Source organism: Scophthalmus maximus, chromosome 4 (genome assembly GCF_022379125.1).
Source record: "Scophthalmus maximus strain ysfricsl-2021 chromosome 4, ASM2237912v1, whole genome shotgun sequence".
NCBI classification, from domain to species: Eukaryota; Metazoa; Chordata; class Actinopteri; order Pleuronectiformes; family Scophthalmidae; genus Scophthalmus; species Scophthalmus maximus.
Genome location: NC_061518.1, coordinates 9,362,069 through 9,379,208, shown reverse-complemented (window position 1 = coordinate 9,379,208; position 17,140 = coordinate 9,362,069). Strand labels below are relative to the sequence as shown.

At 40.0% G+C, this 17,140-nt stretch overlaps 1 protein-coding gene across 3 annotated transcripts in view; it reads left to right on the top strand.

Annotated features, from left to right (window-relative positions):
• Window positions 1–16,417, top strand: part of gpc6a (glypican 6a) — a 140,588-nt gene extending 124,171 nt beyond the window's left edge. For all 3 annotated transcript variants that reach the window (XM_035628093.2, XM_035628091.2, XM_035628092.2), the window contains 3 exons: window positions 7,907–8,037; window positions 9,825–10,000; window positions 11,383–16,417. In XM_035628093.2, the coding sequence (XP_035483986.2) occupies window positions 7,907–8,037; window positions 9,825–10,000; window positions 11,383–11,606 (531 nt within the window). In that variant the 3' untranslated portion in view covers window positions 11,607–16,417. The remainder of the gene's footprint in view (window positions 1–7,906; window positions 8,038–9,824; window positions 10,001–11,382) is intronic.
• Window positions 16,418–17,140: the final 723 nt, after the last annotated feature.

The window sequence follows — 17,140 nt, the reverse complement described above, 5'->3', positions numbered from 1 at the left end:
TGCATTTTTTTCAAAACTTAAACTGTTTCATTGCTTCTGCACCACAAGAGGCAATTACATCAGATTCAGATAAACAAACTATTGCTAAGTAGTTGCTTATTTTGAGAATGAACAAAAATATACTGGAACATCGAAGCAGATATTGCAAAGAATTAGGTTTTAGCTGGTATTAGTGCACAGGAAAATGTGAAATATTCCTATAGGATATAAAAAAGAACACTACAACAAAATTGATGTCAAACGTTTTGTCTTCTATGCATTAACTACGTTCAAAAAATCACAACAAATTTAAATGACTTAATACACAAAGAGATACTTGAAACATTATGTTTAAAATTTTAAATATCTTTTCCTCAAACTTAACGGAAAGGATTGACCGTGCGCTGGAATACTTTCACACATTTCATATTTCAAATGTAGGCTAACCAGCTCAGGAGATTTCCTTCACAGCATCATTTCATTGTTATGAAGAAAAGAAAAGAAAAAAAACTTCATTGGAACATCGGTTATCTAAGTTGATTTCTTTATTTGCAGTGTAGAGGTTATGACTGTGTAACCTTCATTTTTATATTCAAAGACTTTTATTGGTTTTATATTAAGGCAATAATAAACCTCTTCTTTAACATTACCGACAAGTTATATTTCATCACAGTTGTATTCTTCTTTATGTTTTAGAGTGTATTTATCATATATTGTTTTATTTATAGGGTAGTTTGTTTAATGCAAATGAAGAAATGGAGCAAAGGTGAAAAAAAGATCAGTAGTTCATGAATGCTGTGTATGTCATAAGTGAATGTGTGAGTTCTTCCATTCTGGATGCTCTCTCGTTCCGTCTTTCCACTGACATATTAGAAGTTTTTATTTTTCTAATCTATTCATGACCTGTTATACCCTGGATCAGACAAAGGCCAATATCGCTAATTTAAAATGAACTATCCTCTGTCCTGGGTTTGGGAATAGAAAAAATTCTCAATTGTAGTCAGTACAAGAGCATATAAACTGAGTTTCATATTACTCTTGTGTTTGTAGTTTGTAAAAACAATCAACTAAATTATTATGATGATTAAATTCCGTCTTTTGCAAATATGTGGGTTCAACACGTTTCTCATTTCTGTATTCCCACCAGTGAGTGAACCCCTGGCCACATATTTCTCTATGAACCCGACCCGAGTGGGTGAACAGATAAAGGGCTGAAACAGACTGACACTCCGCAAAATGCAATGTGAAAATGTCATCAATATGCTAATTGACATTTAGTAGTTCCATGACACTTTTGAAACTCGAAAATTTTACATGCATTGACCATACATATACTGGGTTTTAGTCTTGTTCTAGCTGAGCTTGACCCAACTCAAACCAGTGAGCAGAGCCCAGACAACATCAACAAACAGGAATCCATCAGGTGAAAGAACCCAAACTGTCCTCACTACAACCTGAACATGTGCTGTAGAAAGAAAATGGTTAAAATGGGGTTTTTTTTATCTTAAAACCTACAAGAAACATGTGTGGCTTAATTTCTCTCTGTTTTCTGTTGTTGTTACAGGCTCCATTTTGATTCTGTTGTTAGTATCTAGGTAGAGACGACCAAACTATCCTCTTTAATTAGAATTAGACTTTTTTTTTAACCAAAACTTAAAATTTTGCCTTAATTTCACAGCTCAGCCATCTTCAGTTTTTTTATTCGTGCTTGTTTCAAAAAGGTTCTATTACTTTTTGTTGTTGTTACATATTCTTCCCAGAAGCAATTGTTGTATAAGCCATTTAATTACTGCAATTAATGCTTTCTCCGCCACAGTGGGTCACCCCCCCAAATCGATTAATATAGACTGTGTTAATGGCCCCTGTGTGGTCTATGGCAGAGAATTATTGTTGTTAAAGATCAATGTTTAATCCTTGCTTCGGTTAGCTTCAACTCTTTATATCACTCTTCCCTGCGACAACCAGGAAGTCTGAAGATAGACAGACAGCACGAGAACATCGTTTGACACTGATAAACATTCATATATGATCACTAAACAAAAGAAAATTATAATGACTAGCCAGACTTTAGTAAATTGGTTGTTTCCTATTTGCATAACTGTCTCCATGTTTAATGCAGTTGGATCAATGTTGTGTAGAGTCAACTGCGTGGCTGTTAGTTGGAAGTGAAGCAGGTGGATATGGCCTGGGAAAGTCCTAATTAAGATGACCGGACCCACATTAACATGCAGTGCTGGTAGCTGCCCTACATGCTTTGATAAATAAACAACCACCTGACACCACTTCCAGGACTCAGCGAACCCAGGACGAGGCCGGTTCGGATGAATGAAAGTAGTTCTAGCTCAGATCAGCCCCGGTCAGTCATCGTCCAAAAATCACATTTTATAGTTTGTTTGCTCAGACAGAAAAACTGTTTCCAGTAAAAATGTTGAAGGAGTGGTTCAGAGTTCTTCAAGAAAATCTAAATAAACTTAGAATTTACTCTGAATACAACTACATGTGAATTGTACAGTGGGATCCAAAAGTCTTAGACCCATTTCCCTTAGTGGTCTCCGACTTTTGAAAGAGTTAAGGGTCAGTTAGATAATTTCTCCTCTCAATGTTGCCATCTTTGTTGTAGTTCAAACATCATCCCATTTGCTTTTCATTGACTGTTAAGGTTCAAGTATCCATTCTACTCATGTAAGGCTGAAACCTTGTGCAATTATTACAGCACATCATTTTCAACCTGTAGGTAGGCTTATTTATAAGGTGTCCAACTGAAGAGAAAGTATCCCTGGTCTCATTTTTGATCCGTGAACCTGTACTTGACATTATCAGTTATTCAGAGGTTTCTTTAGAGCAGTGCCACTGTGACCTGTGGGCTACGGGTGAAATGAGGAGAGACTCTTAAAGTTCAGCTGCATCTAATCCTCTGGCCGCAGCAGCAGAGCTGTGGTGAGAGCGGTAACTGTTTGAGTCTGAAGTGAGACTCACTGCCCTGGGCGCTCATGTAAAAACTCATGGTTAGATTTTCTGTCTTCACAATTCACCCCGAGCACAGTGCGTGCGTGCGTGCGTGCGTGTTTGGGTTTATGAACAAGACTTTACTGCTGTAGTTGTGTTGTAGAATAGGCTGCGCTCATGCTGAACTCGTGACACTGTTTATGTGGAAGGTACATATGTTAATAATGAGGTATCATTCCTCCCTGCCTCCAGTTCTGAAATATGAAATATTGCAGATAATCAGTTGTCAGAATTGACCATATCGATATCGCTTTGCTGCGGTTAAACATTAAAGCTCAAGTGAAATAACCGACCACATTCTGACCTGATCCATATTTTGTTGTCGGTACCATGGTGCTGTGGGCCATCGTGAATCAGAGCTACACCAGCGTGCATTAAACCTAACCAGCTTTGGTGACTCCATGACAGAATTGCCACATCAAATGTGAGGGCAGTCTCCTGCGGTGGCATCCTGTTGTTAAAGGCCCTTTCATGTCCCGTTCAGACCTGAGGCTCCACTGAATGCACTCTCCCAAATCCCCAGTGTAACTAGGACATGATGAGAGTTGTGTGTGTGTGTGTGTGTGTGTGTACATGCATGTACAATTGTCCTCTGATAAATGCATGTTCTATTTTTGGGGGGCCATTACTGGAACGAGAACTTCAATTTTAACTGCAGGGTCAAGAATAAATAAATGGTATGTTCTTCTGGATAGTATTTTTTCATTTAGCAGATGTAATATGATCGAACTATCAAAACTGTTTATGTCTGATGTTTTGCCCAATGACACCCGTTTCCTCAGCTGAGAGAGACAATTAATCATTCACCGCTTAGAAGGCAGGATTAAGGATGGTGGTGTCTTCTTCCTGCGAAGCTGTTTGCTGATAAAGAGACACCAAGCTGCAAGCATAAAAAAAATAGTGACAAACTTGGATAAGCTGTACATGTCAATGTAAGTTGACGTACAGAAAGAAATTGACTATCATTGTCATATTTCTTTGATTGATGTGAAAAAGTTTTAGCAACTGTCACAGCAACTCCTACGTTGACAGAGATCAACTGACAGAGATCACTGCATCTCTCACCATTCATTGGTTTTCACTAAACAAAACTAGAAAGGAACTCAGTAGAGAACATAACTCCGCCAAGGCCGAACAGCCCCCTTTGAATTCAAGCTGCACCGAATTGCACACCCTCAGAGATATCAGTCTTCTATGCATGCCAGATTATTTTTCATGAAAAAACTTGCGATGTCAATGAAAGTCTGGATGAGCCAAAAGTTAAGGGGTTAGCCCACGTCACATCCTTCCATCAAGTTATATGGAAATCCAATCTGTTGTTTTTGGGTAGTCCTGCTGGCAACCAACCAACCAACCAAACAAAAGGACTGGGGCAAAAATATCACCTACTTGGTGGAGGTTATAAAAAAAAACACCTGCCCGACAACACATTTGTTAAATTAAGTCAGATTTAATATTTTACAAGACTTTTTAAACTATAAACTGGAACTACTTTAAATGTCCTATCACTGTGACAGAGATGGTTTTCAATTATATGTCTCACCTCAAAAGACAGCTAGATTGTCAGTTTTATTTAAATGCCCTGATGCTATAAAAGAGTGAATGGCTCCTAACGTCTTAAAGTTAAGTGATTTCAGTCCTACCTGGTGTTCTCCCTGAAACCAATGGACAGTCAGGCTCCTGCCTGCGTTCGAGCTCTACCGCAGCCATATGTTTACTGATTATTCCCAGAAAAAATGACAGACATGAAAATGATTTCATGAGTTGAGCTCACTCACCGCTGAGATTATAGTCCAGACACTGACATTGGCATGTTAGCAAGTTACATAGGTCTTTTGTAACCATGGATGTAGGCCGTAGAAAATTTGTTGTGAATCATCAATGTTGTGTTGTGGTGTGGCTGTACATCACACTCAACGTGATGCACCTACTGGCTCTTGTGTTAACTATCCGTCTAGCAGTGTGATGCATCAGCGAGGGCGGTAAAGGCCAAGTGGTGCTTTGTGAATGTGCCAGCGATTTAATTATATAACTTAAAGGTTGACCACTCCATTTTCTACCCTTTTTTCTAAATGAATATTTGAATCTTGTTGAGGGATACTTTTCAGAACAACAGCTGACATGCAGATGTGTAACACTGTTAAATATTGAGCACAATGAGACGTTGTTATATAAGCTGTCATATTCTAGCCCCCCTCAAGAATAGCAAAGTTAATTTATACTGTATGAGGTCTACTCAGCTATGACTTTATTGAATGAACCCCAGGCTACTGGGGCCTATAGCCAAAGCCAAGATAAAGAAATGTTGCTGCTCACTGGGTTATTACCTCGGGCTTGTTAGAGCTCGCTTTATAGCCATTCCTCTGGCTCACCTGTCTCTCCACCAGACTCAAACATCTACGATCAGTACCCCATCCTGAACCGACTGGCAACAACAAAGCACTCTGACTCCGGCACACACCCGTGACCGACAGCCAACTTTTCTACGACTAAAACAATACATCACAGTTTAGTGTATTATTGGCTGCTCTGTCCTGCTCTTTCGTTTGGCGGGGAAGTTATACACTCCAGCAACTCTGGCCAAAGTCGTCAGCTCCGATAGTGTCTCTCTTTAGCAGCATTTAGTCCTCAAACCCCTTTCTCTTGTACAGTATATCTATCCATTCACTGGCTGCGCATGGCTATAAGAGGTGGAGTTCAACCTGGACAGGTCACTATAGTCCATCACAGGGCTGACAACCATTCACACCGATGGGCGTTGTAGAGTCACCAGTTAACTTAACAAGCATGCACGTTATGATAAAAACACAATAACCAGAGCCAATCCAAGTTGACATTGGGCGAGAGGTGGGGTACACCCTGGACAGGTCACCAACATATCACAGGGCCAACAAACAGAGATATTCAACCCCCACTTTCACATTCTTATGTAAATGATTATAAAGCTAATTATAGAAACTCCTTTTTTCATTTCAGCAGATAAGAGGCTGCTTTAGTTTATTTCTGTGTCAAATTGGACCAATGGAAAACCTGCTGCTGTTACCATTGATGTGTTGTGTTAGAAGGATCACAAGGGGTCAACATTATTCATTATACATTTAAAATTAATTTAGAAACATTCCTAGACAGTACAGCTGAGAGAAGCTTTGCTGTAGATCGTGGGGCAGGTAACTTTTCTAAATGAGTATTCGTTATACATATCAAAGGGCTTCATCTGTGAAGTAAAGTAAAATATTGTATGTACATTTTTGTACTCGGGCCACACAATTTTTAGGGATTAAGAATAGGGACTTTGGGTTTTGCATCAAATCAGATGTTGTTTTTGAAAAATATGGGAATAAATTGTATGAGACAGATATTTCGCAGCCTTGCCTTTTTGAGCCTTGAAGAATTCGGCAGCTAAAATTGGTTCTAGTCCAAAACAATTTATAGAAAAAACTGCAATGCCGTTGAAAGCAATAGAATTTCACAGAGAAGGTCGTGACCCATCAACAATGTTCTCTCTTGCCAAAATACATACACACACACAGTCTCATACAAAATCACCTGTATAATGACGGGCTCAGTTTGTGGCTTTATTCTTTTTTCTGGATGAATGGAGTAATATCTGTAGAGCGTTTGTTTTGAGATCACCTATGACATTATTGTTGTTCACTGTAAACTTCCAGGGATAATTCATTAACCAAAGACAAAGTAAAGACAAAATATAGCCAGGTACCTGCACATTTTGTGTAACATATACAGTAAAACAGCTACATGTGGGCTTTGTACTAACATTTTATCTGCGAACTGAATGAATAAAATGTAACATGTAAACAAGTGAGGTTTGAAGAAACTGGCAGTCAGTCTAGCCGTTTCCCTCTGTTACCTTGTCTTAATGCTAAGCCAAGCTAACCAGTTGAATGTAGCTTTACATAAAAAGAACATACATAAATATAGTACTGAGAAGAAGCACATTTTCCAAATTGTTAAACTATTTTCTTTAAGTTTAAAAATCTTGAATAGTATCTCACAACATTTCTAGGTAAATTGGTGTTCATGTTGTGTAGGGTATGTGACCAAGACAATTATGGCAAATGTTACGCTCATATCCAATATTATTTTACAAGTGGTGCATTAGGGCCTCTGCTGGTATGTTGTGGTCGATTAATGTGTCTGGAGCATGAAATTAACTCGTGAATGTATAGAAATGCCTGTAATTACAGACGGTTGACTTCAAATTAATTTATAATTGTATTATATTTAATTAGTTATACACTTTGTCTTAACACAATACAACAAACTACTGTTTTGTGTTTCGAAAGAGAGAGAGGGAGGGAAGTAGTCGATCTTATTCAAACCTCGGTTCCTCGTGTTTTTTTTGTTTTTTTCCCGGTTTGCTGGTCAGCTGGTCAAACTTCTTGCTGAGTCCAGATGGAGTCAGTCAGGGGTGATGCTTTGGCCAAATATCAAATATGAAACCCCAAATCTGTCTTGTATGAATCAGAGATGAACGCAATATTGGTGTAAGTGGAGAAGAAGCAAAATGGAGAGAAAAAGAACTCCGGGCAGCCCAACTCTACTTGTGGAATGAAAAACATGAACAGAAGGGATTGTGCAACCATTCAAACTTTTGCTACCACATGAATGTTTGGAATCACAATGTACCACACTCCTCATTAGAGATGGAATCACTGCAATCTGTAGTCTGAGTTTATTTTGGTGTTTTTAAAGCATATATCACCGATATTGTTTCTTTTTCAATCTATAATAAAATTCTTCTTAACTGTAACAAATAATACATAGAACTACATAAGTTGTGTGCAGCTCAGTGTCACGACAACTTGACAGTCAATTCATTTCTCACTCTCGCGTCTCAGCCATTAAAATGCATAACTCTCAATCTAATACATTTTCTGTTCTCTGTTTTGGCCCATGGCAGGTGACTGACATCAAAGAGAAGCTGAAGGAGTCCAGGAGGTTCTGGTCCAACCTGCCAGATGACATCTGTGCCAAGGGCAAGCTCACAGAATCTGATGAGGAGCAGTGCTGGAACAGCCACACTAAGGGCAGGTGAGGACTTCTGCAAATCTTTATAACCACAGCAAAGTCGCCCCGCTCTACAGCTATCACATTTTGCCTGCCACGGATTCAAATAACCACACTGTGTATCGCAGATTAACACTCTCTCTGTAAGTACAATGTTTCGTACTTATATGGAGAACTTCTAAGCTCTGAGGCTGTAATACTCAGAGGACTGTGCAAGTTTCCAACACCTCTTATCACCACCGCAGCGTGTAGAGTGACGCTGAGCCGTACGGCGGATGTGACAGTGAACCAGAGACGCTGGGACAGGGAATATATCACCCCGTCACTTTGGCCCTCTCCAAGTAACAAAATCACCAGATGGTGCAATAAAACACACGTTCTCTTGTTTGTGCCAGTACCATTTTTAAACATTGCTCTAAATCTGGTAGGTAAATTGATTGCAGAGAGATAATAAAATGTCAGACCGTGTCGGGAGTGTGTTAGAAAATACCCCCAATCTCCTGTTACCTAAAAACAAACAATACACACTCGATATTGCATAAAAATAATTAGAAGAACTACAAATTTACTGGTTAAAAAATTCAAAAGTGTGTAAATATACTCAAGTCTGCAATTACTGCAGCAATATACTAATCCAAACATGAAGTAGTCTATTAAGCCTGATTACACATTCATGTGTGGAGTGTTTTTTTCCTCTCCACTGTCGCCAAGTGTTTGATCAGTATGGGAACTGTTGGGTTTCTCCATTGTAAGTTCTCAACCTTAAAGTGCCTTGAGATAATGTATGTTGTTATGCAGCGCTATTCAAATAAAATTGAATTGAACTTAATTGAATGTTGTGCCAGATTAACACAGCCTAATTTCAGTTGGTCTACTTATGAGTTCTCATCTTGTCACGCAAGATGATGAGATATTCACACATGTTCCCCTAATTAAAAGAGATTTTCTGCAGTATGGGTGGTGCTGTGGAGAAACCTGGGAGGACACACGCGAGAAATGAGAATCTCCACAGAGACTAGAAAGAGATGGAAACAATGGCAGTACAAGAGGCAACCACTCTTTCAAATAACAACGACTCTTCGACAAGCTCTGTAACATAGAATAGATCGCTTTGCTTCGGCAAAGAGAACTAATTCTACATCTTAGCAGACACAAGTGAATGAAAGGAGTTCCTGCACCCCTTTGACAACATAAGCTGACAACATAATGTAACAAAATATTCCAGTTTCTGCCCTCGTTCTGAAAAAAAATGCTTACACAAATATTGAATATGAAAAAGAATATTCCTGTTTACATGCAGCCCCACATACTCTGAGTAAGGTTCAAACGCCCCCATGACATGGATCCTACAGCTGTGCCTTTTCTGACTTTATATATTTGTATCTGCACATAAGATGCTGATGGCTTTATTCAAACGCTCTGTATCACAAGTCCTGCACAACTTTAATGATGATAATTCTTGCATGAACTTGAAAAAAAACATTCTTTTCTGGAAAGTATTCACGTTCCCATTGGATTTGCCGAGTGCAAACTGTTCAAGCCTCAAACCTTTGCTGAAATTTGTCTTTCATTTTCGCACAGATAGAGGCCTGTGAATTTTGTCCCCCTCGTCAAACAGATCTCTTGTGGCCAGTATAGAGAAGAGAAAGAAAAAAAATACAACCACTTTTTCAATCTACTTCATTTTTAAATAGACACTATTTACGCCTGTGATTAGTCAACCAGACGTTTTGTTGTAAATGCAATATGTATGTATGTGTGTGTGTGTGTGTGTGTGTGTGTGTGTGTGTGTGTGTGTGTGATCTGTCCAGATATTTCCCTGAAGTGGTGAAGGAGGGTCTAACCAACCAAGTGAACAACCCGGAGGTGGATGTAGATATCACTCGGCCTGACACACTGATCCGGCAGCAGATCATGGCTCTGCGTGTCATGACCAACAAGCTCAAGAATGCCTACAACGGAAATGACATCTACTTCCAGGACTCCAGTAAGTTCTCCATTCTGGTATTTGGATGTTCGGGTAGAGACAAGATGGTAAGAATTATTTCAAGCATTTCCGAGGCCATAACCCTAAACTCCACAACGAAATACCTAACCCCAAACTCACCTAAACACAAAAACCAAAAAGTCTTAACCCTCAAAAAAGTCTGCTGACCTATTGAACCAATATTTGTCCTCACAACAAAGGAAAGACATGTACATACAGACACAGACACAAACACACACAAGAGCACCCCAGCAGATATACAGTAGGCTATAAACTGTTATTACCTAAATAAAATCTCAGGTGTCATTCATGGAGCAACTCATCATGCAACTGCACAGGATGCATCAGTGTTGCACTGAGGCAAGGCTGGCATTATTAGGAGAATAAATAGCTGTAGGTACAATGATGTACATCTCAAATGCGGCAGTGACAGAATCCGTTCTTTCCGTCTGACTCTGTGGATCCACTTCAGCTGACAAGATGGCAGAATCTCTAGCCAAATAAAATGTGTGGCTGCATGACTGCTGCCACTTTGCACTGTAACTCCCTTTTAGCTGCTGTCACATTTGTATTTTTCCTGCGAAACATCAGGCACCCAACGCTGAAGAAACTACAGTCATTGCATATGGTTGCTGGACCAGGTTTACTGGTCTGCATTAAAATCCTTGACAAAGGTGAAAAGCCATCTTAGTCCGCCTCCTTTACTGAGCAAAGATTACTGCATCAGTGCATTTCAACAACATACAAATGAACTGTTTGTATGAAGAATTAAGGTGAATTAGTTTCCAACATAGAAGTAGCTTAATAGAAGTTTAAAGGAAAGTATACCCATTCTGACCTCTGAAGTTATGTTTTTATTTGTCGCTGTTTGAATAAAAACAACGCATGTTTTTTTTCGATTATATTTCCACTGTAAGAACTAGACAATCATGTCTAGGATTGCTCAGGCTTGGCCGAGGTGTGTGCTCTACTGAGTGCAATTCTAGTTAAAAAACACTCACTGTGTTTTGGTAAGCTATTAACCTCACAAATAATGCTTTGCCTAGTTTTGTTCCAAATTGAATGGAACACGCTGAACCAAATCCTACTTCCGAGCCGAAGACAGTCAAAGGCGGCACCGAACCGGAAGGCACCACGAGGGGGATGTGATTACATACTGGTGTATGCTCTGAAGTGTAGTTGGAAAGTCAGAGTTTTAAATCTTTGAATTGAACTGAAGGAAAACGAGTTACAGAACTTTACAAATTCTCGCTGCAACACTGCTGCAACCAGGGTTTAATTCCATAATTCCACTGCCTCATTGCCATGGACCGAACTAATAGCTGCTGGTGACGATGTTATTTTTTATGTGGAGTTTAATTTATGTGATTTTGTTGCCCCAGGTGACGAGGGCAGTAGCTCTGGCAGTGGCAGTGGCTGCTCCGACGGCTGCACAACAGAGTTTGTATTCGTTGGAACAGAGGCTCCTGTGATCGGAGCTGACAGGAGCGATGAACGTGCAGCTGCAGCCGCCGCAGGCAAGTCACTTTCCCATGGACCCTCCCTACTGCTGGTGATGGCTGCCCTCACTCTCCCACTTTGGGCGATGCAGACTCGATGGAGATAATACACGAGCGTGGCCTCATCACTGACTTGTATGCTGTTGCACACAGTATGTTTAACAGCAAGTTCTACTGCTGTTCCCTCACTGGACATGTAGAACCTCCTGGAAACCTGTCGAGAACGGCTCACTGTACGGTAGGACTGGGTGTGAGCGCAGTGCTGCATCCTGCTCGTCTCCCAAAGAATGCTTGGTGCCATCACTGAACCAGCTTTCTCATCTCTGAAAAAAAAAGAAAAAAGAATATGTGGTGTATTGTCATTATTCTAAAGTGGATTTTCAAAAACGTGCTTCTCTTTTAGAAAGTGACACCATCTTGAGATGGCTCTGTCAAGGATTTTTTCAGATGAAAGGGAATCTATTTTTCTTTTTCTTAGTACGCTGAAGTTGTGAAAACAAGACACCCATTTTGTCCTATTAGTCTTCTTTCCCTCAGACAAAAAGGATCGAGTCTTAATGTGTGTATGCATGGAAATGATGTAAACTTTTCTTTTTTTCTTGAATGCAGGCTACACAGTTTTGGATTGGTTGGTACAGGATTGAGAGTTGGCAGTTCACCTGGTTTCCCGTTCGGTCATATCAGTGCAGCTTCAGGAAGCAGCAGTTTTTCTTACAGCCACTTTATAGTTGCACATTTGATTAAAACCTCTCTAAGAAAGTGCTAATGTACTGCACTAAGAGAACTACTTTGCACAGATTATTTTTGTTGGCTTCATAAGTTTATAAAGCTACATTAAACATCCACCCCATAGAAAAAGAAGATCTATATTTTCAGATTGTTTAACTGATTGTATTGTACTTAAACAGTTACAGTATGCATTTTACTGCATTGTACTGTAATGTAACCTTCCTGGTTTAGTTAATGGCTACATTTTTATAAATGCATTATTGTGATTTTAGAAGTGACTTGCTCACCGTCAAATGAAAAGTTTTCGCCGCAACAGAAAGCCACTATCCTACAGCTCAGTTATTTCCGTCCTTTTGTTTGGATATTTTACATACGCCCAAACAATTCCTCTATTATTTCTCAGAGGACTCAGATTATATTGATAATGTTAGGTATTTGCAAATTAATTTTTCATTTATCTTTAAATCGTCGGCATACTTTCATTATTTACGATTATGTTTTATTTCCTACGTTTTGCATTACTTGCTCATACATATATGGGAGGTTACCAATGGTAACCGTAGCCCTCTTTAAGACTCCAGCCGTCTTTAAGTCACCCTGAAATTTGCATGTTCTGGCTAATGTCCATGTTCTGGTTAATGAGAACAGACCCACCACCCCTGCAGGCAACAGGTTGTATAAGTGGTCATGTTCAAACCAACTGGAAAAGAAGCAGGGTGCCAAGGTTAGGGGGCCTCTGACTGTGCTCTTAGAATTAGTGTTACTATTCATAACCTTCATTTTATCTCCTATGGGGTTTGACCTCGAACGGGCTCTAGAGGCGTAGGGAGCAAAGCCAAATAGCTTGCGCTCCACCAGCACAACACAATGCTGGCAATACATAAAGGGCAGGTTACAGAGATGTTCACTGTTACATGAAAGAGGGCCTTTGAGGCAGCCCCCCCCCCCCATGCTGGAGTGTGTGTGTAGGCTCCAAAGTTGTCACAAGCAACACCAAGGCGCCTGAAATAATTTCACATAAGTAAGCCAATAAGTACGTCTCTTGTCTCAACAGGGACCCTACCCACACCCCACTGCTATGATGCATTACCAGCTGATGTGAGCATCTTAAAAGAGACCAGGCATTTCACTTTGCATACTAAAGATGGCACTTGACACACGTTTTCCCTCACGGATGCCAGCATGAGGGAAGAGTGAAAAAGCATCAAGCTACGCGCTCCTTACCAAGTTCTGAAAAAAACATCTAAAGAAAAAAAAAAAAGGCGCAGGTGAACTGTGGTCCTTATGTGGGCGCTTAAAATGTTCAGACAACTAGAGTTGACAGATATCTGCATTGCCAAAGTCTGTGGTAGCGTCATGGCAGTCCTCACAGACAGACCCATGAGGGGAACCGCTCCTCAGCGGGCTCATGAGAGCGACCACAAGAGAGACACCAGGCACCACAGGAATCCCATTGCAGAGCAAGTGACCTCTGTCACCCCACTCCCAGCAGAAACCGCTTGGGGAAAAGGTGACCAGCAGCTTCCCACCAAGAACATCGTTATTAAATGAAATCACTGATGTGATACGCCCTAATTGTGTAGAAAGACAGGACTGTGTAAAAATTGAACTGAACAACGAAAGGTCCTCCGACATCAAACTGTCCAATTTAGTAAAACAGCACCGGGGCAGGCTGGTTCCATCCACTTATTTTAGAAATGTAAGTGCTGGAAGAAGACAAAAATGTTTTTACTCTTAGCGGAGATGAAAGATTATGTTTAGATAAGAACATAGTAAAGGAAACAGAATTGACGAATCGCAATCACGTTCATAAAGGATGAAGCCGAAAAATGGCAGCAGAGTGAAACATGTTATCTTTACAGACTGATAGGAGATTGTAACATTACTCAAATTAATACAAAACTTAAATGGCATATTTCCATCATATTTTCTTGATGGTTTCCCACTTTTGACTGATGCTTTTTTTGATTGTGAATGAATCGTGCTCTCTTCTTCTGCTAAAGTTTCGTGGCACAGGAGTGGAGATCTAGTGATGTCAGCTCTTCATCTCAATGTGCCCAACAGCTCTTTTTTACATGACATTAGTAGATGGAAATGCATTAAGTAGCTTTTTCATTTGCTCAATTTGTCTTAAAATGTGTGGTTTTGGGTGAAAAATTTGACCAGAAACGGTTGTTGACAAGTAGAAACACAACCCGTATAATGTCACTTATCGAATTATGAATCAGTATCTAGCAAGGTGGTCACCAGTTCAGCAGTAATTAGATAATGAAGAAATTATTTGAACGACATACTGTCCAGGTAGCTTATAGCAAACTAAGAAAACAGCTAGGAAAATTTACAGATGACTCCCAAGAACATTATCCACAGAGAAATTGTCACCAGTGGGAGACCACCCCCCCCCCCTCCCCCCCCTTTTTTAAAGATGTGGGTCGGTCAATGCATTCTGATTGGCCGAAAGAAAGTACATGCAAATTTCAGTGCGTGCTGCAGGGGTGACTGAGCAGGCCTGTGGAGCCTTTTCTAGGTCAAACGCCTGTGTGAGACAGAACCAGGGGAGCAATGAAAACTAAACACACACATAAACACAGTTTACCCTCCTTTCAATCTCTCGGATAGTGTTTACTCAACTGCTTATGCAGGCCGTAGATGAGTTACACTCTTATCTTGCTTTTCCTCTTGGATGTGTTGCGTTGCTTGTGTGTAATCTAATATCTGGACATGAGCGCAGAGAGCCCACCAGCCAACTGTGTTGAGGAGAGGTGAAACTATCTGATCCGCTGCAGCACACTCACACAGATGAGTCACATGGGTGGTAGTTAGAGAGAACTGACATCCGGCGGTGACCGTTTATAATGTACTGAATATTGAATCAATTATTGAATAATTTAAAAATCAAATTATCCTTAAAGTAACTAGCCGTCAGGCCCGAGGTGCAGCAGCAGATATCCTGGTTAGGATGAAGGGGTAACAAATGCGGCCATTGGAGCTCATGAAGTTCAGACTGATGATTCAATTGTAGCTTTGGATGTTTACATTTCTCACTCGATACAGAATGTAACACCAAGTGTTTTGTCCGCACTTTTTTTTCGACGTCGGGTGGGGTGTCATGTTGTTTCCTAAATCTAGACTCAGTTGTGCAGAAACAGAGTTACATCCAGATGGTCTTTGTGCTTTGGTGATTCTATAATTGGTAAATGACATGAATATACAGTGTACAACAGGAAGAGAAAAGAGCTGACGTGGGTTACATATCGCCTAAGCCAAACAGCCATATTAATTAAATTTGCAAGTATTAAAAACTATTGTGGAGGCAGATGTTTCTCGTGAGGGATGGAAGTGAGTCAGTACAATCGGTACAGAGTGTGTTTGATAACCAGGCAGGGAGGTAGACATGTGACTTCAGCATTGGCACTGCTGCCTCCTCAGCGAAGCTTAAAGACTACGTGTGTGAGAGTGTTGAAACTTCTTCAGCCTCTTCAGACAAAACTAAGGTCAAATGCACCTGAGAAAAGAGAAAAGCCTCTGCAAGCTCTGTGATTGCAACAATAAGAGTTTGGACTGAGTGAGGATATCTTTCCTGGTATTCCTGAAATATAGTAGAGGATGGAACGGAGAAGGTCAAATATTTCCAGAGAGCTGGTATCATTACAGCCTTCTCCAATTACAACGAGAGGTAGGTTTTCCACTGCCTGTGTATTCATCTCTCTCCTAACGACCTACGTTACCCTGGTCAGACTTCCTCAATGCTGAACTTCATTTTTTCTGAGCCTCGTTTTTAGGTTTTATTAATTATCTGGCATTTGAAAAGCTGAAAAAAAAAAAAGTCAAATTGTAGTTGGCGGAGGGTTTTTTTTACAGAATGTTTAGAAGAAAACGTGTCATGCAAGGTCTTTTACATTTGGATGTTTATCATTTGTTGCACTTTGCTAAAACCTACTGTATGCCGTGAGTGTGGTAAAATTTGCAAAATCCGATAACTAAGGAGCACATTACGATTTTTGGAGCCGTCAGTGCACGCTGTTTAGAGTGTTTGTGGGGGAACTGGAGTTGATGGTTATACAAGCAGACATGCCTTACCATTTTTTAAAAGACTGAAATGGATTGCTTATTTGGCTTTTGTTACACATTCTTGTATACAGAAAATAATACAAAGGTAAAAATAAACATTTTATTATAAAAAAAACAACCTTGTGTCTATCTGACTATTGTGTCTCCACGGTGATTGTTGTCCTGAGAAAACCACCAATCTTCATTGTAAAAGGAATGAGAAGAACAACATTTAAACAACAAGTTTAAACCACCCTCCAAGGGGCTATAAATAAAGACCATGAGGATGCAATTTTACAAATTTTACAGGCACATTTTCTACAGATAACACGCACTTTTGTCATCTGCGATGAACATCAGTCAGCTTAAGTCACCGTTGTAGAAAGTTGTGTCCCCAAACTAAAAAACACTCTGGATCGAAATCTTCGAAGAAAAAGAACCGGCAGCTGCTCAACAACTTTTGTAATATTGTGGGTTTCTGAAAATGTTACTATTTAAACAAATTAGCTTTCTGATATCAATCAATCTTCAATAAATATGTATGCCTGAATTAGTCATATACCATTTGCCATTTGCCAGGTAAGCAGAAGTTTTTGTGTTTGATGAGCCGGAGCTGCAGGCGAGCGGCTGAGGGGTGGACGGAGGCAGAGCTACATATATATATATATATATATATATATATAATTATATATATAACACTCTGATCATGTACCCCCTGGAAACATCAGACGTGCCCCCTGGGGTACAATTACCCCTTGGTGGGAATCAATGGTCCAGTTGGTCAGAAGGCATTTCATCAAATCCTCTGGAAATTTTAATTTCTCAGCTGCTATATTCAAATATTCAGTAAGAAGTAATTTTA